Source organism: Struthio camelus, chromosome 3 (genome assembly GCF_040807025.1).
Source record: "Struthio camelus isolate bStrCam1 chromosome 3, bStrCam1.hap1, whole genome shotgun sequence".
Classification (NCBI taxonomy): Eukaryota; Metazoa; Chordata; class Aves; order Struthioniformes; family Struthionidae; genus Struthio; species Struthio camelus.
The window spans coordinates 94218111-94243412 of NC_090944.1; the positions used below are offsets into that span (position 1 = coordinate 94218111).

The following is a 25302-nucleotide window of genomic DNA, read 5'->3' on the forward strand; positions in this document are numbered from 1 at the left end:
TGCTTTTTTTTTTCTTGTAATTAAAATCAAGTCATCATCAGTAGCTTGTAAAAAGCACCACACAAAGAAGAAATCTCCATTTTCTATCTCAAGTCAAAGTAGCTTCAGTTATTCAAATGCAGAATTTAAGGTAGTTAAACGAGTTGTGTGTAACTTTCCTATGTCCAAAATAGAAAAAAAAAATCACTACAAAAAGCCAGTTTTTCCTCCATTGACCACCCTGTCCATACGCCACCATCTTCCAACCTGAAGCTTTTTATATGGTGGGGGGGGAAAAAATGACATGGAAGTAACATTAAAAGTCTAATTAGAAATCCAAGTTCTTCTTAAATAACACTAAAGAATCTCTTTAAGAAACAAAATGGCTTCAGATAACAACACGTTGAACTTCCCTCAATTTAGCAATAAAGGAACGTGTTCCATAAGGTTATCTCTCAAAAGCCTACAGTATCAAAGAAGAAAACTGAGGATGTATTCTTAAGTGCTTCAAATTAACATTTCCACGCTCATAAATTTTTTCTTACCTACTAGTGTTAAAAGTAGCAACTCTCTCACAAAGGTCAACAAGTAAAGGATGTCAAGTATAGCATTTAATGCATCGTATCATCATCAAAACCTCACATAAACCGGAGGTCTGATAACGTCCTTACATTTGAAATACCACTCCCTCACACACCCGTTAAAAGCAATGTTCTTAAGAACAAAAAATACAAAGTTTACTACTTGGTTCAGAAGCTGAGGGCAAAGTTTAAGATACTTCATTTGGGGCAGGCAGGAGGATGGTGTGGATACAGGAAAGGTTTAGCAAATAAATACTAACCTCCACTGACATGCACCTCATAAAGCGAGTATTTAGGGGATGACAACATTCGCATGTCCGGTCGAAACTTCTCTGCTAGGGTTTCTATCACATCTTGAGTTGTGGCAGTACTAGAGACACGGATACACTTCGTTGCAAAGTTTCCAGCTGCTTTGTCTTGAAAGTAAAACCTCATTACTCCATGAAACTCCAGATCCTGTAAAGAAATAAAGATATAAACCTGATTGCTGGCTAACAGCTTTAAGGTTCAAAACTATTTTTTAATACAGGTTTAACTGCAGCAGAACCAACACTGCCTTTTTTTCCCCACCTAGAAACGCAGACTAGTCTCAACGCATTTTGTTACCAAGAGCAAAACGTAATACAGAATAAATATACTTGTGGAACAGCAACCTGTCTCAAAGAGACCAGCCTTCTACCATAGTAGCCCTAAGCATGATGTTTTCTCTCCTCTTTTCCCCCGTGTGCTGCTACACCCTCTCTCATGTGGGCATCTGCTTGTCCCAGAAATAGCCTGTTCAGGAAGGTAAACTGTCTAATCTTTTACTTTGTATTTTTGGAAGGGTTAGTCCTCAGTGTAGCTCTTAAGGCACTCCAGGACACTAGACAAGCTCCAGTACCAACACAAGGCAAAAGGAAGGGAAGAAAGGGACTCGGAACCCTGCTTGCGCTTCATGGCTACACCACACCTGCAACACTGATCTGCTCAAACTATCGTAGATCCACCTCCTCAGACGCTTTCCTTAACCATCACCGTCATATCCTACATTCCAGCCTACCAAACTGCGGAAGGATGCTGCTGCTTCTTACACTTCTATTACTGGTCTAATCACTGACTCCACATTCACGTTCTAGTTCTGTAGCAGTCTCGGCTTTGCCTACTCTTGCCCCTTACACAACTTCCAGCACTCGTGAGGCCCTGCACTGAGGTTAATCAAAAAAATTCAACTGCCCCACTACCTATACAGCCATCTATACAGCAAATATATTCAAGTTTCCTCTACAATTTAATAATTGCTTCCTGTGTTTTTACTTTCAAAAGGCTTTGCAAAAGATATATCTCTGGTGTCAGATGCAATAGTAGTTTCATACTAAGAGCAGTCCTCTCCAGTACTGATCTGATCACGCAAAGACATCACAAGGTTGTCTCTGAACAGCAAAAAACTGAGATATTTACTGAAGTTAATTTACGATTCAGAAGATCTCCTCAAAAAAAAGTGTTACAATCTACACTGTAAGACAAAAGTATTAGTCACCATTATACACATAGAATAAAACTTCTACAGCTGTAAACACCATTCTTTCCTGGGCACTCACAATTCCCAAACCTGCACCAATGCTCTTCCTAATCGTTACGAAACGAGGCAAGGCCCTGCCTTGACTATTCAGTAGCACTGCATACACCTACTGCACTAGGTAAAAACGCGTAATTGCCATTTTAAAGAAAAGACAGCTGTATTTTTATATATTTTTGTATCTGTATTACACCCTAGTTATTCAAAATCAAGATACACTGCAGTACTAACAACTGCAACAAAATCAGGAGAAAGAAACATGGTAGGGAAGCATTTTAGAGTACTAAATTGTTTTTAGAACAAAAATAAGACCTAACAGCTAAGAAAGAAATGGCAGACCATAAAAAGACAGATGGCAAAAGAGAGATTAAAAATGAATGACCGCACCAAGCCATCCATATATACAGAAATAAAAATCTACCTGAAGTATACTTCTAGTCTAAAATAGAAAAAGAAAATATGACCACAGAAACTGAAAATACCTCTGTGTGCAATTTTTTTTTGTTGCTATTTACACTGGCTAGCCCCAATCTTACTTGGAACTAATGAAATTCCTTTGGGTTTATCACTGTAGCAGTGAAAGTTGGACAACTCAAAACAACATTCATATGATGAGATTCTCCTTAAAAATGCTTCTAAATTAGCTTTGATACAGGAATGAGGAAATCGAATTTTTTCCTTAAAATGTTTAATAGTTTAAAAAATTTAATAGTTAAAGGTGAGAGAGGGACCAATAACTAATCCTAAGAACATATGCACTGGGTCAGACCAGCAGTCTACCTAGCCCAGTATCCCCTCTGAAAACAACCAAAAGCAGAAATCCAGGAAACACTTAAAGAGTGGGGCAGTGTATGCAATCCACTCTCTCTCCCCTCCTCCTACACATCCCTCCACCCAAATACTCTCCAAGCTTCCAATCGTTTGTGGTTCCAAGACTTCTTCAGCCAGAAGCCTATTTAATAGCCTTCAGTGAATTTTTCTTCAATTCATTTGTCTTTTTTTGAGGACATGTAAACTTTTAACTATCCACAATATCCTGTGGCAAGAATTTCCACAGCCACTTTTTTTACACTCTGAAAGGAAGCCTCTTTTGTTTGTTTGAACTTGCTGTCTTCGATTGATGCTATTTTTTGTAAGAAAACATGAACAACCATTTCTCATACTCTTCTTCCAGGCTACTTACAAGTTCACAAGCTTTTTTCCCTGCAGTCAAGTTTTTTTCAGACTGATACACCCTACCCTAACTTCTTTTTGTGCAAGGAAGCTCTTCCATACCTTAGATAAATCTTCAACATCCCTCTCTGAGCCTTTCACAGTTCTACTTTATCTTTGAGATGGAAGGACTGCACATGAGAGTCACATGCTGATGCATCACGGACCTAGACAAGGACATAAATACTTTGGCTTGCCCTCTGCTGTCTTCCTAAAAAATTACAGAATTAACTTTCCTGAGCATAAGTTGGTGTTTCCACAGAACTAGCTATTGTAATAAGAAGCTGTTGTTCTTCCCCGCAATAAGTTGCGGATTCCATATGCATTGCTTCACATTTATCTACACTAACTTAGCTGTCACTTTTTCATCCACTCTGACCTTAGGGGTTCTTCTGCAGTTATTCAGCATTGACTCTCATCTTTTCTACCCTGAACTTCATTTCTTACCTCTAAGCTTATTAATTACCAATACAAGGACTTTCTCCTCTCATACAGGGTTACTGAACGACTCCTGGAAATTCTAGATATCACAGCCAATTGGATCCTCCTTATGCATGCTCTCGCTAACTCCTTGAGTGAGCGCCAACAGGTTTATGAGGCACAACTTCTTTTCACAAAGCTCTGTTGACCCTTCCACAATCTATTATAGTTACCCATGCGTCCACTAATTCTTTAAGTTACTATAGTTTTTAAATCAGCACAGACATCATCCTCAATAAAAGTCCTTTTAAATACTGGGCTCACACTGCATTTCTATCCATGGACATGAAGGTGGCTAGTTAGAGTCATTACATGCCAGTTGGTAAAGTAATTTAATCCCTCATTTTTATTAAGAGTTCTCGGATGAATATTGTCTAGTTCTAGCAACTTGCTTTTATGTTGTCCATTTATTCTATGAAATCTTTACAAACACTGATTTCAGAGAATTCCTCCGATGAGTCACCCATAAAAAAGTTCTTGGCATGGCAACCTTTCCAAGCTTTTCAATAATGAGCACAAAGCAAAACAATTTAGCTAGTTTTTCTGCTACGACTTTATCTTCTCTGTGAGCTTCCTTTATGAAGCGATCACCCACTAGTCTTATTGATTGGGCTTTCTATTCCTAATGCAATGACAGAAAGTTATTATTAGTTTTCACACTTCTCATAAGTTATCCCTCAAATTCTTTTGTTCTATTTTATCTTCTTGTATTCTTCTTGCAGATTTTACATCCTTTTAATTTTCATAATTTGGATACTACTTGAGCTTTTTAATAACTACCTTTGCCTGATGTTCAGCTATGCCAGATTCCATTCATACTCGCGTTGACAGCCAGCATCTATTTGGTCTGTACCTCCCACACAGCATCTTTAATTCTCTGCAGGTGGCAAGAACTTAGCTACAAGTCTCCTCTTTTAGCTTTAACAAGCTTCCTCAGTGTAGCTATGCTGTACTGCAAATTGAGTTTGGAAAAAATTGCAGTTCCTGTGAGAAAACTGAATTTAAGCATATCATGATCTCTATTAGAGAACAATCTGACAGTAACATTTTGAGCCACAACCTACACGCTCTTTTGGACCAATCTAAGTGGTTGCTTCTTCTCTGCTAGGTTGCCTAACCATGATGCTTCATAAAGTTTCCATGATGATTTTTTTTTAAATCATAGCCTTAAGGGACATTTGCTCCACTACTTTGGTGGTGGTGAAAGGAGGAAAAGATAAATGAGCTTTCTGCAGAAGCGTTATGAAGCATATCCTTGTCCCATTTACGACATTTGTTTTCCTTTACACAAGGTTTTCCTCACCTCCATCTCAATGTATTCTTGAAGCAGGGATTAGGAGCGCACTGCAAGCCTCTTTTCCAGGAATAACTGTTGTGTGATAACACATACGCATGTGTGATTCTTACACGTGCGTAAGAATTCCGTTTTTTGGTTTTTTGGTTTTTTTTTTGAGGGAGCGGTCATTTTAGTGAGGACATGTTCCATTACCTAATAGCCATCCTTTTAATCCTATGGACTTATTTATTCATCAAGTCTCTACAACAATATAGTAGTACTGGCAGAAATTTTTCAATAGCAAAGGAGCATACAGCATTCTATAGGACAAAGTATATCCAGAGAAGATCTAGAAAAACAGATAAGAAGCCCTCTACAGTATGGGTTCCCCCCAAGTTTTACTGCTAAAACTTATTTCTCTTCCAGATGTTAAGGTAACAAAACTGCACTGTGAATAATCAGGACAAAATAAGCGTAAAGGGAGTCTTGTTAACTGTCTTTGCTAAAAGAAAAACTTGTCCCTCCAAAGAACTGTCACCTGAGTTTTGTATCATGGCTTTGGCAATTTGCATGTGAAAACAACTGGATGCACTGAACAACGGCCATCCATTTCCCTCCTATACTCCTGCATGTTGGCTTCTCCAGCTGCGTCTCCACTGTCCCTCCACATCATTTTCCAAAGTTTCTCCATCATATTACTCTACACTTCCTCAGCATAGAATTCTAGTTATTTTTAATGTTTCTTTTACAATAGGCTTCAAACTGTTCCTTTAGGCATGCCTAGAGTATTACAATACTTAAACACACGCATTCACTGAAATGGAAGTCATCAGTTTCACGCTGCAAAATATTAGGAAAGTGGGAGTCTATGAAAATATCATAAAGACTCTTTTTTATTATAATTATATCTCGTGTGTGTGCGCGCACGCACGTGTGTGGTTCAAAACATATTTAACTTTAGGTGAATCAACAACAAGTGAACACTAAGACTGATGCCACCATCTACAACAAGGCAGGCAACAAACCTAAATGCCCACTGTCCACTCTAACCCTGTGTGTTAAAGGGCTAATTTTTGAAAGGTACATTTCATCTTCAAATTCCCCAACTTGTGAATGTCTTCGTCAAGACTGCCACATAGGTTCACAGAATTTTCTGTTACGGACCTACATCAGGAAGAGAGGCTGGAGAATAAAAATCGCTTTGCTTAGATCAAATAGTAACACTTGGATATCTGTATTATCTGCCTAATATATATTTGTAAGTGGAGAAATCACCCCAAAACATTTACAAAACTCTTAAAACTACCTTTGTCTAAAGAGGCATCTTATTAAAGCAACTGAGTATTTGCCATTTATAAATTATCAAAAAGAAGTCAAAGTGTTTTCCAGTTTTCAAAAGTGATTAATGTAACTATGTCAGCTCTCCTTTAACTTCCTCTCTGACATTTACATACATTACAAGAAATTTTAGCTTTCTCCTCACAGTTTAGGAATTTTGTATCTCTATTGTGCACCTTCATGGCATAGGAACTTGAGGACATAGCTTGGTCTTCTTCAGCACAAATGCAGTTAATTTTCACAAGACTTTCATTCTGACCACCTAGACCTCATAATAATTTTGGAAGTACTTAGCATAAATCAGCTCATTTTAAGCCCTTCGGGCCCTAAATAACATTTTCCTTAAACACAAAGTCCAACTTTAGGTATGGCATTAATTATGCTTTTTTTAACCACTAATAGAGGAAACTATACTAAATTCCACAAGCGTATCCTATTCGAAAGGACGTTCAAACTTGCATTAAAAAATGGTCAATCACAAAACTGAGCATTTTTTGCTTTTACAAAGAAAAGTTGTACATCCTCTCTATTAGGCACAGAAAAAAGTAGATGGCATTTAGCTGCAAAATTTCTTGCTATTTCCTGCATAAAATGATTGACAGATCAGCATAGCTACAGCCTATCAGAATACCTGTCATCACATCCTAAACTGCTTTGACCATTTAATTAAGATTTATTGCATAAAATCAACGGCACACAGTAACTATTTCAAAACTGTCAAGTTAATCATTCTGAAAGTGTGCCTTTAAGAAAAGAAAAAGCACACAAAAGCAGAGAAGGGTACACTTGAAATAACAATATCACAGCAGAAAGAAACTTCAAAATTCTAAAAAAATCTTGTGAAAGGCTTTGACAAAACATTTTAAGAAAATGAATCGTGTCACATTATAATGGAAACAAGAAAAAAAAAATCATTTGTGTTCTTAGTGCTACAGCCCTCCTCTGATACCCTCACCGCTGGCCCTATTAGACCTTCATCAGCTGAAAAAGAGCACTACAAAAGCAGGAAATCAACTATAACATATAACATTAGGAGTCATACAAATCACTTCAGCTACATTTAAAACTGAAAAAGTGACATACAAGTTTAGCTTTCAAATTATCATCATCTAAAGTTTTCCATGAGGCTTCAGCAAAGCGATTGATGCTTCTCAAAATGGTTTGTTTGATCTTTAATTCTAGATCCCACTTAGACCAGTGATAATCAAGACAGTCGTTCATTCAAAGCTGTTATCCAGAAGTGCAAATAAATAAAATAAAATAGTACAGGAGAGTAACTCAAGCCTAGCTCCATGACTCCTACGGCTGACTACAGAACACACTAGAAGTGTTAAAAGTTATGAAAGACTGAGGTATTACACAGTTTAGTTGCCTGAAAATTCCCACAGAGAAAACTGCTTTTTTTTCTTCCAACTTTTTACAGAAGGAGAATATAGTAAAGAAGAAAAATGAAAATTAAGTAGAAAACAAAGAGAAAGGACTTGTATTCTAAAAGAGAGGTTTGAAAAAGTCTACAGTGTGATACAATGGGATTTGTAGCAGGGAAACCTGGACTTCCTGAAGAATTGAAACACAGAGGCTCCCGCAAACAAAACAGTAATATTCAGGAGCAGTAATCCACAGCAATGTTCATGCATGAGAAAGGAAACCCCTCCTTTAAAGTGCCACAGAAGGTAATGAGAGAAGGTTACTCCACTCTCCTAACACGTAGGAAGTAGCAATGAACGAGGTTAGGATCACTATTCCCACAGGCCAAGTAAAGAATACAGGCAGGCTTTTAAAATACTCTCCCACAGCCATTAATCATAAAGCGATACATATGTAAGCATAAGTAAATTATGCGCCATCCATTTTGCAAACTATTCAATTTTTCTAGTAGTAGAAAAAAAAATGCAAGTTTCCCTTCAGATATCCTCACTGGTAACCCCTCCAATAGCTTTGAGCTATGTTAGCTATACTGATACCACTGTTTCAAATAGCATTCTTCATGGTTACACAAAAACAAACAGCATTAGAAGTGCCACATCTTTCTCCCTGCCCCATTCAAATTCTATGGGCAAAAAATCTAAATAAAACTAACTCCTAACTAAGTGGCAACTATTATTCACATGAATGTACCTGTCGCTCAGGAGTTTTGCTAACAGAATATAAACCACAACAAAACTAGTTCACAGTATAACAGTTAGAATTACAGTAAATATAAGTTACTTTCAAATGAATTCAGGTAACTATGTTGATATAACAGTTTTGCGTAATAACAGTATCATCGCGCAGGATACTCTGAAGCATTCACAGGATGCCTCACTACCTGACCTGTAGTCAGTCTATACAGTAAAATGCAATCTATTCCTTCCCTTCTCCAAAAGTAATAAATATGCAAAGCAGCCATGTTTTCTAATGAATACTTAAAAAAAAAAAAAAAAAAAGAACTTTAAAAACAAGTATATGAAGTCACTAAAAGAGTAAGCATTTAAACTAAATGAATGTCAGTAGGTTTCTAGTCTGCATTTCTAGCAGTTATACTAACTTGAAACTTAACGATAGACAATTTTTTTTGAACATGCAGTGTCTACACCCAACCATCGAAAAGGAATTCCATATAGTCTTAAAAAATGCATTTTAACTGCTATAAACTGTTTTCCATTTAAGGGAGAAAGTAAAACACCTTCACAAAAAGTGCAGCTTCATGACTGATAATAGCAACACCTCAAACGGTTCCAAGCAGAGAGGGGAAGAATCACACAGATGAAAACAGAACTTGTATTTAAAAAGAAAACAAACAAACAAAAAACTTTTGCTTTATTTCCTCTTTCACATCTTTGACACTTGATTCAACAAAGATACTGCACTGCAGAATTACTCCATTTTTCCACAACTGCATTTATGCACACTTTAACGCTCATAAAAAGAGCATCAAAACCAGAGTTTTCTATCAGTGAGGTAATTATCAATGGCCCACAACACAAGAAGCGTAACTAAATAAGCGAAGTTTCTTCAGTTTTCTGAAGAAAATTACCTCTTAGTAACCTGTCCCACTACAAAAAAAAAAAAAAAACACCTCAAGATCAGTAAGGTCCCACTGAACCAAGAGGGTCTGCATACCTTTTTAACACAAATTTAATGCAAGTAAATCAATGCAAAACCCAGTACAGTGCGTGACAAATGCTACTTAATTAAAATCTTAAACTACGGTTTAAATTCATTTCTATAAATACAACTAAAACATACCCTAAAAAATAATTTAATTTCATAAATGCAGCTCAAATGCTCATGCAAACCTTGAACTATAACTGATGTAGATATTTTGTTTTACATCTTGCATGCGTTCTCTCTACCTCCTATTAGCAAACTTCCCACAGAACAACGACTAATATAGTAACTATGGGGATTAAACAAACTCAACTTGTGTCTGAAAGAAAGACACAAGAAAATAAGCTTCATTAAAACAAAAACTACAGGATAGACCCTTCTACATTAAGTAGGTAAACCAGAATATTTCCTACCTACTTTGAAACAAAAAAAAAATCATTTCAGAACAGTATTTTTGGAAAACCCACTACATTCAGAATGAAGCAGTCAGCCATATTTTACTTCGAAAACATTACATTTTCATAAACTTCTACAGAAGACATTTTCATGGCATAAGGAGTCTTCAGGCAAGATTTACAACTCCAGAAGCAGTCACCATTTATTTAAAAAAAAAAAAAAAGAAAAGAAAAAAAAAGAAAAGAAAAAGGAAATCCCCCAAGCCCCCCAAAACCTGCTGGGGTGCTCCCTGAAAGCATTACAGGCTTATTCCTCTAATTTGCAAACCTACATTAAGAGATCTGCAAAATTTTAAACAGTACCTGCAACACACAGCAACTGTCTGCCACCTGCAGGATATTTTTTGTTAAACTGTACTGTACAGCATCATTTAACCTCTCACCATTAACTAGAAGCAAATGCAGGTTACTCTTCTTACACAATGAAGTCTAGCACAGTTAACTGAAAAACATTCAAACAAAGATATTTTCAAAAATGAACACCAAAAATAGTTCTGGAACTATTTAGTCATCAATCATTCATTAAAGTAGACTGTTTTAATATAAATTGCAACAAATAAAGCTACAGGACGTTTTCCTGGATTAAATTATACCCCCTTTTAAAAACCATATTGATGCCTGTGCAATAGCCATTCAGTGAATCCCTTAGTACCTTAATACTGAGGATCTGGTAGTAACTGTAAACAGATATGTGGAAAACATAATCACAAAGTAAAAAGCTGTTGCTGCTTGGAAAGCTGTTTGCAGGACGCGACAAGACAGAAAAAGAAAGAAAACTAATTGAGGTATATGAATTTGGACTATCAAAATACTCTGAAACCAAGGTTCCAACAATGAGAGAGAGACAGGCAGGGTTCAATCATTTGAAACTAGACAAAAAGTTAGTCGAAAACAAAATGAAACTTAATCAATCATGACTGTTACTTAAGAGCAAGTACAAAAATAAGAAACAGCGATAGGTCTCAAGGATCCATTGTTTATCTTCCAACTACTTGCCTTCAACCTGCCACTGCTGAGGAACTAAGAACAGAACGCATATAAATAACTCCAAAAAAATCTAGAGAAGAAAAATTAGAAGTACAGACAACTCACTATGATACCTTTCAAATATATCCTCAAAATAATAAATCAAGAATTCTTTCTATTATTTATCGTATTAAAGACTGTTACTTTTCCATAGTCCGATTTGGGGGAAGAGGAACATGTTATTACATCCGCCTCAAGCCAAATCACAATAGGAAAATTGCAAGGGGGAAAAATGACAGTTTGGCACTAAGAGTCTATTTTTTCATTGCCATTACTGCTTGCCAACAGCCTGCAGAGCTGCAACCACAGTATTTAAAAATCTTCAGTCATCAATCAGGCCACAAAAAAGACTTCCTTCAACACATTTTAACGTTAAAAGCATAGGTCCAGAATCACTTTAAAGCAACAGAAATGGTAGCTGTTAATGGTAGCTGGTCAGCTTTCCGCTGACCTTCCTCCATGTTAGATACTTATTCCCACCTCCTCCCTTATGCCAGGAACTAGCATCTTGCAGCTGTACAGCAATATGAATTAGGCTAACTAATCTAGAAAGGATTTCCCTCCCCCCCACCTCCAGGCAAAGTAGTTTCCTGGTCAAACTGACTGCACAGCTACAGCGCTGTTAGTGTTAGCACTTGTATGAAATGGTCTTTCTTGTGGCAGCTTATATTAACTCAAAGTAACCACAAAACAGCAACCTAAGACAAACTAGATACTTTATTCCCACCCTTGCACTAGCACCAGTACATACCTGACCCTGCACAGAGATTTTTCAGCATTATAAGCCAGTAGGTACTTTTTTGTTTCAGGATATGCTAGCTTGGCATGTTCTGTAGTCCCCACGCAGGTCAGGTGAGCACCAGACCACAGAAGGCAGCAGGGATGTAGCAGCTATCAGCTGAACTATCTGCCCTCCTCTGGCCACTAGCCATTTCACACCCGCTCAACAACACTGCTGTATTTCTGTGTTCTGATGCAGTGTTTATATACCTCTGAAGGTAGAACTAAGTATTACAGCATAGTAGTAAATTGTTTCTACTTACAATGGCAACCCTCCTTTCAAGTGGAATTTTTATTCTAGAGGTAGAGGTTTTCAAAGAAACATTTTGAATGTTGTGTGTAAGAAGCAAAGATCTGAATTGGTCTAAAGATCTTATTTTTCAGGCAAAAAGTAGTTCTACAAGATTCTGCTCATCTATGCAACGGTATCTTTATCTCCCCCCCCAAAAAAGTCCTCGAGCTGTACAATACTGATACAGGTGAAACCGTTTTCTAGCAGAGGCTGACAGTCCTGATGAACTGAGTGGAAATTTTGGCCTCCTACAGAAATGGTAGACCTCTCTAAGATTTTAAAGACTCATTCTGCAAACACATGACATGCAGAAAAATAAACTGCTTTTAAAAAAATTCAAAGCCAGAATGCATTAGCTCGTAAGGGCTTTCCAGAATAGGCATACTGCAAAAGTTGGCGGTACTGGAATTATGCTGTAATTTTCTACAAGTTAAACAGATCAAATTTTCTGTATTAATTATACGTTGGTAAGGAAAATTATCATTAAGATGAATTTTAAATTCAGAAATAATGGACAGAAAAACTAGTTCTTAGATTAATCAGTGGAAGAGGTAAAAACTGACAAGAGAATTATCAACAAGAAGCAACGGTTATCACTAACAGAAATGCTGATCTAACACAGAAAGCTACATTATTGTAACACAAGCATTTCCACCAGCAATCAAATTCACGACGTCTAGTTTCTTGTGGCTGGCCTTTCTAAATCTGAAAGAGACAGTTTTAGTACAGGTGGCACAGATCAGATCATTCATAACAGTTCCCTCCTGTGTGGATTCTCTAGTATCTAGAATTTGAACACACTGTGGCCTCTCTCTTCGTAGGACAAGCTAAATCAGATTTCTCGTCTCTGTCTGACCACTTACTGTGACAACTAACACCCCTGACACAGGCGGAAGGGTTATTCTAAAACAGAGAGATCAATTAACAACTAAATTTGACAAGTAGATATCCAGAGGAAGCTGACACCAACCAATACGCAGAGCGGTTTGGAAACCACCCTCATTTCAACCACCTGACACAATATTTTTATTTATATTATATATATATTATATGTAGAATATAATTATATGTTTTTATTTACTCTCAGTAGACCCTGTATATTAAAGATGACCAAGTGTCCATACTTAAGAATATAAAAACCATTTTCAAAGCATTAATTTAAGAAATAATAAAAGGTTACTTTTACGGTTATTTCTTAATTTGGATTTTAAAGATGTGAAGCTTGTGAGTATATGTAAGACCCCAAACAAACTGATTAGGAACATACATTAACATGACTTTTATGGATGCTGAAGACGATACTGAAGTGGCAGAGGATGATCAGAAACGCTGGGTAAAATTCAAGTTAGTCCAAATACTTTAAACTGTCTTAAAATAGATATATAATTTTCAAACCTTAAGCCTGCATTTCCTTGTCTTATTAGTTTTTAGCAGAACAATGCCTCATATGTTAAGCTGAATTAAGGGAGTCTGAGGCCTACTTTTCTCTTTTTCAGTTTTGTAATTTAAAGATTAAGTTCAGTCCCTGATGACCAGTTTCTTTTTGGAGAGACACTTATCTTCAACAGTTTTCAAGAAAACAATCTTGATGCTTTCTGAAAACCTCACGGGAGGGGGCCAACGTAGAGGAGTCTAATTATTTAAAGTAGTTTTAAGCACTGTAATATATTTCTTCCATTTTTGAATTACTTACAAATTACATACAGTTTTGTTTGCCCATAATTACTACATTTACTGTCACATCTAGACTACTGCTTATAATGTTCTTCTAAAAAGCCTTCAAAAAAATCAACTCTCATTCATACATGCAAGAAACATCAAACATTTAAATATGGAGAATAAACTATCACTGACAAAAACTGTTAAATCAATGATCCTTTAAATCAACAGCTGTTTAGATTAATTTCATGCAATCAGCATTGCATCTTTACTATCCTAGTATTAGATTTCAGTTTGATGTAACAGGGTATCAAAAGAAAACATAAAAATAAGGGCATTTTTACATAACATAACCAGGGGCCATATCGTATTTATTCCTCTGTTGACACTGCCAGAAAAGACTGACCCAACTTTCCCTGTGTTGGGATAAACTTGACTGTGTATTTTCGACTTCTGTCAGACGAGCTGGAATCTGCACTATACAGGGTTAAGACAGCTAGCCACAAGGACTGATCTGGAAAAAAGGCACATGCTATCTGATACTCTGCATGCAAGTGCTCTGGTAGTAAGGCTAATTAGTCAGGAGCTTGCAGTAGGAATGCTAGCAAGCCTAATAGGAAACAAGCACCTGATTCTCCTGGAATAGATGAACTACAGTAAGGAATTAACATGGGGGAAAAAAAAGGCTTTAAAGAAAAAAAAAAAATACTAAGATCCTTACTTCAACAAAATCTAGTCTTGTGTAGACCTAGCTTCAAAATTACCTATTCTGTCCTCTACACTGAAATTAAAATGTTTTTAACTTTTGGGCTTTTTCATTTTGTTTTTTTCCCCCAAGAACAGTATTTACTTCTGGGGGGGCGGGGAGGGAAAACAGACATTAGGGCAGCTATCAATAAAACAAATTATATAGCCAAACAAAACGTAAGAGGATCTTATCTGGCAGAACGCAAAATAGAAAGGTCTACAAGGGATTATTACAAGGTAAGTTTGGGGAAAGGGGGTCCCAAACGGATTTGGAAAAACTCTCAGTCCATATTCTCTTGTTTACGATACTGTTAAGAGCTCACTGCCAAACTGACACTGTTAAAGGTTTTACAGCAGTTCTTGCCAAAAAAGCAACACGATAGCTCAGAAATTGCACTGGACTGTTGCCAACTTCATTAACCTTCTTACCAGTTTAACTACCTCAAGAGACACTAACGTGCAACATTTAAATTCGTTCCAGTTGTACAATTATTGATGCACTGTCTTGGAACTTGGTCTATAATCATTAAGTCCAAACCTTCTGGATAATATTGGTTCAAATCTAACCTTTGACTGGATTTCAAAAAGTTAATTTTAAAATTAAGTTAGGTTAGTCAAGCAAATTTCAAGGAGCGATGCCATTTCAAAACGTAGCCTAAGCACAATCTTTGTCATAACAAGCGCCCTGGAAAAAGGCGGGGGAAGATGTTTTTTAACTATTATTATTTTTCTTCTCTACCTAAAATATCCCCCCCTTCCTCCCCTTCTTTTAACTTTGGGCTTTTTATTCCTCAGCTTTTATAGTGTCAAGTGTAATATTAGTTCTGCAAAAATATATTAAAAAATCTGCATTGCTGAATGAAAGTGGCTATGATGCAAAGTTAGCAGATTGCAAAGATGCATAACCACAGTGGTTACATTCACATTCAACTTGAGCACAAAAAAAGGTAAGATGGTCTTCTTTTCTAGTTACTTCTACCATACATCCATTATCAGAAGTAGAAAAAAAAGAACAGATATTAATTCACTACAGATAGAGCCAAAAGAGGTAGCCAAATCGACACATGTATACAACACACAGTTTCAGACAGTGTTAGAAGCACTAACCGTAACTTTTTCAAACGGATAAGAGAAATACTGGGTCTGTACTATAAACTACCAAACTTGAGGGAAATAGTCCAAAAAAGCTTTCCTGATTTTGCCACTCAAAAAAATTCCACTACGAATTATCACTTTGAGCTATTTATTTTTTTAATTAAGGGAATCAGGTCATATCTGAAAACCCTGGGAAGCACCTTAATGTCATCAGCTATATTAGTTTTTGGTGGTTGACCGGAGTACCCAAGGGCACAGATAAACCAAGGGCTTGGTAAAATCTTTGCAGTAGCTGTAATACTTTGGTGAAACTTATCTGTTGATAGCCTTTTCTCTATAAAATGCACTTAATCCTGTTGTGCAATCTTTGGCAGCAACTTCATCAAGCACTGTGCCTGGTGAATGACGTTCAGCTGGAGTTAGTTGCATTTAAAACAGCTGCTGACAAGTTAAAAAGGGCCTTCTCTGCAGTAACACCATCTACAGTACCTTCAGCCTGACACTAATTTTCTACTCTACGGTTTTGTGAGGCTTTCTCTTGACTATTCTCATACTAGAAACAAATTTCTCTGTTCTAACACAAGAGTTAGATCAAAGTAGTCCTAAACAGATTTCTTATTAATGTACTTATTTGAACATAATATTGCTTTAGTTCTGATTTTACTGTGAGACCCTCCCAGTACTTGTTGTCTTTTAGATCTGAAGCAGATGACTGTGTGGCTGCCAACATAACAACACACTTCAATGCTGTGTACTTGAACTTGCACCCTCCTTCTCATGAAGGAATATTTTACCCTTCTATTATTGTACCAGTTTACTTTTCTCCTAGGAGGTTTCACACTCATTCCCATCCACAATAAGGTCTACTTCTCCAGACCAGAAGCAAGTTCATTGGCTGATCTGTCTTGCTCCGTAAACTAGCAAGAAAAACCTGTATACCTCAATTCTTTCTTCTTTCACATATCCTCTACGTTGTATTCTATATCCTGTTCTAATAATAATAATACACACATAGCCCTAGAAGTAAATTCCCTGAAGGCCCCTATACTGCTGATTACTGGAAGATTACACCAGGAGAAAGGGATTCTCTATAGGTCCTGTTTTTAAGGGAAGGAGTGTGGGTGTGCGCACGTGTGTCACATTACAGCTAACCTAATGGCAACTAGCAGCTACCTCTGAAGGGGCTTTCCATGCCCCTGTCCACCCTGCCTCCAGTTACATGTCATCACCTCCCTTGCTCCAACACTATCATTTATGTGAACTCTAGTGAGCTAGTTCAGGGAGAAAAGCCCAAAGAAAATTCACCCTAATCCCCCAGCTCCTAGAAGAGTACTTCCTGCTTTTTTAGCTTTCTTAAGAACTTCATCTCAGAGTCACATGAGTCCCAATGCCAACATAAAGGAGGGATTAAAAAAAAGAAAAAAGAAAAAAAAAAAAAAGCTCAGCTGACAAAGGGGCAGGGGAGCACTCTGCTCTGCTAGAGAGCCATTTTACCAGCTTAAGCTATAAACATGAACTCACATCCTCATACTCTTTTCTTGGGTAGTTATTGGCAGTCAAAATAAAACTATAAACAGTGACTGAAAAGGAACATCTCTGCAGATTTTGTAACCCAACCATCCAAAAAGTATGTTTGAAGCTAACTTAACAATATCTAATAACAACAACTTTGTTGTCTATGGGAATTAAGATATTTCACCATTCCTACCTAAAAACATTTATTTCACTAGTCTCAACAACAGAACATTATGAAAGTGATATAGTATTTTAAACTTATACTGTAAAAAGTCTAAGAGACTGTATAAGGCTATTACGGTACAATCAGACTATTAGTAACTCATTTAACTGAACAGAAGCCATATTTTTGTTTATATTACCAAAGTACATAGCATCTACTGTCTAAGAGTAGCATTGCATAAAAATAAATTCAGCTTTCTACTATTTCAAAGTTCAACTGAAGTTATCAAATAGAAATACCGAGTCGGTGTTGCAACAGCTAAACATTTAAATACACGGTATTATTTTTTACCAGAAATAATTTTTTCCCAAACATTAGCAGTACAGAGTACACTAATGCTACTATCACTTGCTGCTAGTACTAGCCACTGAAACATTTTTCATGTGCTGAACATAAAAGACAATATTGACAACGGTTCAATTAATACAGGCATGCCAAAAATGGTGAAAGGATTACTCAGAGATGCCAAGAGAACTTCTGCAAAATACTATGTCAGATGTTGTCTATATCCAAACACCGAAAGAGTTTACATTCCTGAGTCTTTATGAGTTCCTGCAGCAATTACAGTAGCATCATTTCAATAAAAAAAGGCAAGAGAAGGAAAGAGAAAAATTATTAAAATAAAGTGAGATTTGAGGAAGCAGCCATGATTAAGAAAGTCAGCACAAAGATACGATGAGTTAAACACTTTTTTTTTTTTAAAAAAGGTCAATTAAACCAGTTAAAAGTCTAATTTTAATCATGCCACAAAATATGCACGAAAAATGAAGAAACACTTAAAAGTACCTCATAACTATATGAGTCAAAAAACATTCTCTTCCTATAATTTCACGATTTCAACCATGGCCACTATTTTCTCTCTCACTCCTACTGCTTTAGAATTTCTATTACATGCTCAGGACAACAATGCAAATTTAGTGACTGCGAGTAACAGCCAATTCTATTCCCGATAGCGGAAGCAGCGGTTGACCGCTTGATTACATAGGAAGCTCCTCATTTCCTGTGCAGTTCTCTTCATAATAGTATAAATAATCTAGAAAAAGGTATTATGTAGTACAGACATAAAGACTAATTTTACTGACTTTTTTGTCAAAAGATATCATTTGAAAACGTAGTGGTGATTCTGACTAATGGCGTTCAGATATATTCCAGGTTCAAAAAAAATTTAAGTTACTATTTTAGAACTGTTAATCCTGCCCTCTCAAATACTTTTGAGTTGAGTCTCTAATTAGATAAAATGATCTATGCAAAATTTTTCTTCTTCTTTTTTTTTTTTTACATAAAATTCCTATTTCCAAAAGGCAGCAAAATAGCTCTCTTCCTTACCAGTTATAAAAATTTTTTTTTTTTTTTTAAATTTGTAAAACATCTTGTATTATCACTTAGTTGCGATACCAAGTAAGATAGGAACCTGGCTTCAATTCTATTCATGATGAGGAGTCAATTAACTGACCTAATCATATACTCATCTTCTATGCACTCAAAATTTTAAGTAGCCAGGGTCGGTCACTCACTTCTCATTCAAACGCCAGAACAAGTCTACTCTAACAGATCAGCAACTAAATCAATACTACCCCATTATTTTGTAGCTGTTCACGTCTTGTTTCAGAATAAAAACTGCCACTGCCTGCTTAAAGACGCCAAGGAAGTTTCAGGGGGCAATTCAGTCAGATCACTGAGTACAAGCGCTGGCATGTGAAGTTGGGAGGAGATAGGAACAACCCCTGTATAAACGAGAGACTACTGAATATCTGGATGTTGTTCATCATCACACACCCATCCCTCGCATTCTTTTTCACCCTTCTTATCCCTCACCCTGGTCCAGAACAACATAAACATTCTCTCAGCATGCACTTAATGACAAAACATTTCTACATTTGTATGTAGCTTAGAGCAGGCTGCAGCTTCATTCCTAGAACTGAGAGAGCACATGGTTACAGAGCTTAAAGAGGTTCTCCAATGAGCACAACTCAATAGTTCTGAGTTTGTTGATTCAACTTTAAGGTTTCATGTTGTCATAATAAAGATGGTCTCTCTCCATCACACATCGCTGCAGCTGTGATCAAAGATGCTTCAACTAAATAGTCTCCTTTTTCGAAGAAATACTTCTGCAAGGATATTTTCTTGAGGAGCTCCAGACTGTGATCATCCCTCTTCTAGGACAAGCCAGTCCTCATCCACTGACTTTCAGAGCGCGCAATAAACCTCTTTAATCATGTTTTTAGGTGTAAATCCAAGAACAAGCATTCAGACCAGACAAAGGTCAGCTGAAGGTAACCTACAAACTTACTATCCATTCCATCAGTAGCTATCAAATTAGATTCTGGTATAAAACATAGGAAAGGTGATTTACAGCTTTATTTGTTTAATACTAATACTAGTATACAGAATCTAATGCTAAATTTAAGCTCAGAGAGTTTGGGGGGGATTGCTTGCTCAGCTTATTTTGGTTTAAAGTTTATCTGTGTAAATACTTGCCTTGGAACAGACAGAGAATTAACAGATTAATACTACCCAAGTTCCAGAGTAATAATTTCAATAGTTGGGAAAAAAAAAAAAAAAAAGAGTCACTCTTGAAGCAGCAAATAGTAATACTGAACATATGTGGTCAGATGAAATTATATTGTACTTTGAAATTAGTACTTAAGGCATTTTTTCTAGCAAAAATGCTACACTATGTATTTCCATGCGATTGACCTAATCTCTGTATCTCACTGAATATACCAGCTATTTTGACGTTCTCATATCATGAAAAAAAGAGATCTTTTTATTTGGTTAAAATTAATGCTTCATAGACAGAGTGTTTTTAAGATCACAAATGGCAAGATATGTTCAGCAGCTACTGCTTGCCTCAAGCAATACATATCGTTTTTTAAGAATTCTTTAGCCATCACAAAGATCTGTATCACAACAGCGGAATTCAAAACACCGACAAGGAGGTTCAGTATAAAGATTTTAGCTTGTTAACACACTGTATAGCACAATACAGTACTGTAAGATTAGTAATAACCAGAAGCAGAAACAAATACTCCCCACAACAAGCACATATCTACAAAAACAATCCAGCAGAACTCATTCACTGCAAGTAGCTATTCCAGTAACTGATGCAGGTTTGCAAGCTTGATTAAGAGGAAATACTGGAGAAAACGGAAAGAGAACAGAATGCAATTGGACAACTTGCTTCTTCTCCTGAAATATTAGGATATTCAGTTTCCCCCCAAAAACTTATCATATGCTTCCAAAAACATATGCCTATGCCAGCAAATACATGAAGTGAATCAGAAGAAAAGTTCCTGAAACGTTACAGTACTTTCAATCATAAAAGTCGAGTAGGACAGAGATAGCAGAACATTGTGGCCTAAGTACTCAACTTCAACAAAGAACTGAAGCACTTCTATACTCAAAAAAGTACTCAAGCACATGCCTAAATAATTTGCTGAACAGGACGATCGAGCAAGTGCGTGTTTCCCCCCCCTCCCCCCCCCAGGAAATTCAACAAGGACTAATGTAAAGTCCTGCATATGGAAAGGAATAAGACCTTGCAACAGCACAGATTCAGGAATGACTGGCTGGGGAGCAGGTCTGCCAGAAAGGACCCGGGAGCCTTGGTGGACAGTAAGCTGAACACGAGCCAGCAGTGTGCCCTGGCAGCTAAGAAGATAAACAGCATCCTGGGCTGTATTAATAGGAGTACAGGCCGTAGATCAAGGAAAGCGATTATCCCTCTCTACTAAGCAGTTGTTATACCACATCTAGAATACTGCATCCAGTTTTGTGCCTCCCAATACAAGAAAAGCAGAGATAAACTGGAGAAAGCTCACGTGAGAGCCACCAGGTCAGAAGACTGGAGCACCTGTCCTATGAGGTAGAGGGAAGTGGGTTTGTTCAGCCTGAAGGAGGAGAAGAGGTAGCTTTGGGAAGACCTACACAGCAGCCCGCCAGTACTTACAAGGTTACCAAGACGACGCAGCCAGGATCTTCACAGTAGCGCATGGTGGAAGACAAGAGGCACTGGGCATAAGCTGAAACAAGACAGGTTTAGACTGGATATAACAAAAAGCTTTTTCACCATGAGGACAATCAGGCAGCGAAGCAGGTTGCCCAGAGAGGTTGGAGGTTGTACAGTCCATGTTCTTGGAGATTTTCAAGACCTGACTGGAAAAAGAAGCCCTGAGGAGCCTGGTCTGACCGCACAGCTGAGTCTTTCATCAGGAAGTCGGACTAGAGACCTCCTGAGGTCCCTTCCAACCTGAATTATCTTATGATCCTATTTAATCAACCACAGAAGATAGGCTAATTGATTTCCCCAAACTATTCTTCTATAGAAGACACTAATTATTACACTAGTCAGGGAGACACACTTAGCTTGTTCCAAGAACAGAATAATAAAAGACAGGACTAAAACCAGCAGCAGAGCGCTGATGCTGAGATGTCTCAAGACAGCACAAGAAAGGGCATGACACCTGAAGGGAGGACCAACAGCTAAATACAGACGTTTACGTAACAGCACAACAATTCCTCTTCAGATATGAGTCCAACTGACAGAGATGAGAAAGGCCAAAACCTAGATAAGCGGTTGCACTACGCATATCAAGAGCCATCTCTCCAATGAAGGCAATGAAATCTGTCCCAGAAAGAAATAAATGGAACCAGCACATGCATATCTAGGATCATAGGATAATGAACTCAGAATCTCCAATCCAACCTCCTGCTCAAACAAGGATCAGCTCTGTAAAGTCTTATTTTGCAGGGCACACTTGCAGCTAATGAACTGCATGATGATTTCATTTTTAATATGGATAAAGCAAATTGCAAAGCTGAAAACATTTCTTCAAAGACTGTCAAGTGAACCACTGTATAGTAGTTTAAAAGATAAGCTTGCTTAGTTTTATTATTAGTGCAAAATACTAAGACTAGCTTCCACTTTATGTTTTTAAAGGAAAATGAAGTAATGTTTTACAACACAAATAGCTCATTAGAAGAGTTCACGATTGTTTTCACTGACAAAACCTGTTCATCCTTCAAAAATTACATAATCAGGAAGAAGTGACATTAAAAAAGGTAAGTCCAGAAACTTAAGGTAAAAACTAAGAAGCAGAGGTATAAAATAAATAAATAAATAAAAACTACCCTCCACCAACATCCTCATACTGGTCAGATTTCCTTAGGTTGTACATACCACTTCCGAACACAGTGGTTTACCAGGTGGTTCTAGACAGACATTTGAGTGTAAAAGGGAAAGTGATTCACCATCATCAGTATCAGTTTGTTGTTTTCTTCCATTTACTACTGGGTATGTGGAGGGAAAAACTCACATGCTGAAGAGCAAGACCAGCACAGCTTGATTCTGAGGGATAACACCACAAAGCAACAGAGCATCAGCAGAAAAATTAAGAAAAGAGGAGCAAAATGAAAGTGGGGAAGAGCAAGACAAATGAGTAGTCATGAGAAGACAGAAGAAACATACTAGTCCAGCTACACTAACGGTCCAGTTTCAAGGGTCTCACTTGTTCACTACATGCAAGTACATACTGGGAGCAGAGGGAGGGAAGACAGTATCTGAATTTCAGACACTAAAAGAAGCCTCTTTTATTTGCAAGATCCATGAAACAAAAAAGTAAGGTAAAACAAAAAACCCCAAGCCCACAAAGCAGTTAGAGAAAATGGGAATGCGTTGAGGAGAGACCAGCAAAAATAATTGGGAAAGAAGGTAATAGTTTTATTCTAAGGAATGCAACGCACTTGTGCTTGACCTTAGCAATCTTGAAACGTTAGGCCACCAAGTCAACCTTAAACCTCTCCTTAACTTTAACTTGCCAAAGAGATAAATTATGTTCATAAAATCAAGTAACTGATACAACTTTTTAACTACATACTTTTGTATTTAACAATTAAAATGATGTCACAGTACTATTTCTGCAAGCCACTATATAGTCATGGCTATATGATACTGTTTAAAAGGCATAGCTCTAGAACATGCATCATATTACTTTTATCACAGTGCTGGTTCTAAAAAAAAAAAAAAAAAAAAAAAAAAAAACCAGCTACACTAAAAATGAAGATTTTCTTAATCATTGTAAATAATTCTAAAGTAAATATTCACCCTTGCACAGAGTACTAGACTAGCAATAATTCACCAATAATTCACTGTAAAACCTACATGGTATTTATACATTTGCCATTAACGACCTACTCTGAACAATTGTTTCCAAACTGTAGCCTGTATATCCTGAGTTGTCAAGAGGACTTCTCATCCACAGAGAACAGCGTAAGTTATATCTCATTGACACAGCCCTTAACATACGGATCACCTTACTGTCCTCTATGAGCAACCTGCACCCTTCGTGGTCGTCTGCCAGGTCACTGAAAGATACTTATGTCCACAGATTCACAGGGACTAGTTCCTCCTTCTCTGCAACACAAAAATGTGCCAGAAGTTTGAAAATTCTCAGTACAGAAGGCATACGTACAACTAGCACAACAAAGGAATTCGTATTTCTTTGCAAATGATTTAATGCAAAAGAAAAAAAGGGAAGGTTTTTCTTAACATTAAGCAATTCAACTACCTGAGCACTGAAGAACTAGGAAAACTAGCTTTGATTTTTTTGATGTCACAAGCAAAGAGAAGGGTTCTCTCTCTTTTTGATTCATATATTTTTAAATACCTATGCATTTAAAAGAGACAGCACATGTTATAACCCCCAAAAGTTAAGGTCTAGCAACCTTTTTAAATCAATTAAAATTATACACAGCAGCAATTAGAAACAATGAAATTAAAGCTTGACTAATTATAGGGGAAAGTAATCACATTTTTTAGTTTTTTGCCCTAAATTCAAATTGCCATACCTTAAAAATCACTTTTGGGCCTCTGTGAATTGAGAGGCACAACCAAACTATAAAGAAGTCTTTGTCAGCTATAAAAGTTCTTCCCTCCAATGATACCACCTGCACAAGGTCTTCAGACTAAAATTTTAAGCTGGTTAACATCTCAAATTGCTAAAGGAAAATATAAAAATCAAACAGAAATAGATTTTTTTTTCCCCTCCATTTTTCAGATGTTCTGTAGGACACCAAAAGGAAGAAGTCCATTTTTCTCTCTAAGGAGATAGGTCTCCATTCTGCAAGTCGTTCTGTTTGGATAGATCCATAAAGTCAGACAGATAAGTTTGCACCGCCAGGTCAGAAAGAATAATTCCCGGACCCATTCCTTTTTTGAAGTGACGATCAAGAAATACCGAGTTCAGATACACAGATCCTCCCTGTGTCAGACTACCCGCTCTCAGTAGGTTTGCACGAGAAAGCAATGAAAGTTTTCATGTTAGTTTTTTGTTGTTGTTGAACAATCTCAAAAGAATAGCTTTCAAACAATAGTCAAATCAAGACCTGACATATTTTTTGTTTAAAAAGGTAAAAGAAAATTTGTTTTTGACGAAAATTTGTTCATTATTTAAAAAAATTCCAAACCTCTGGGATACACTTTCACACAGACGTTTTGAACTACCTTTCAGTTTTAAAATAAAATCTATACCTTTCAGCATATTGGAATCAATTTTATTTCATGATTTCCAGCATTTATTTTCTATAATCTGTCACAAATATATAGAAAAGATTTATGGGATTTTTTTGTAATGTTTAACAACAAAATGATAATCACTTCCCCAATCAAACAAGTAACTTTGTACTGGGAAACCCATCCTTTTAAAGAGATCATTTCTCTCTCCAAACGGCATATTTCATGACCAAAGGAGTTATGTTAAAACCACCGCTACTAGCTTTATTTTAAGGATTTTTACTAGGGGAATACAAATTAATTACTGGTTTTATCAGGTAGCACAGGTTAACGAAACCGGACTCTGCAGCCAAGTCAGGAGTCATCAGAAAGAAGTGTTTGCCAATGTTATTTTGCGTGCATTCCTGTTCTCAGCAAGTGGTTCATTTCTTCCCAGTAGGCTGCTCTGCAGTCAGTTGCGCGACTTGTACATTTAGTTAACTTCCTGGC

The 25302-nt window shown here is 36.9% G+C and overlaps 1 protein-coding gene across 35 annotated transcripts in view; it reads right to left on the minus strand.

Annotated features, from left to right (window-relative positions):
* The window catches only part of AFDN (afadin, adherens junction formation factor), a 142623-nt gene that overhangs the window by 101250 nt on the left and 16071 nt on the right, over nt 1–25302 (minus strand). For all 35 annotated transcript variants that reach the window (XM_068939151.1, XM_068939173.1, XM_068939172.1 and 32 more), the window contains exon 2: nt 821–1016. In XM_068939151.1, the coding sequence (XP_068795252.1) occupies nt 821–1016 (196 nt within the window). The remainder of the gene's footprint in view (nt 1–820; nt 1017–25302) is intronic.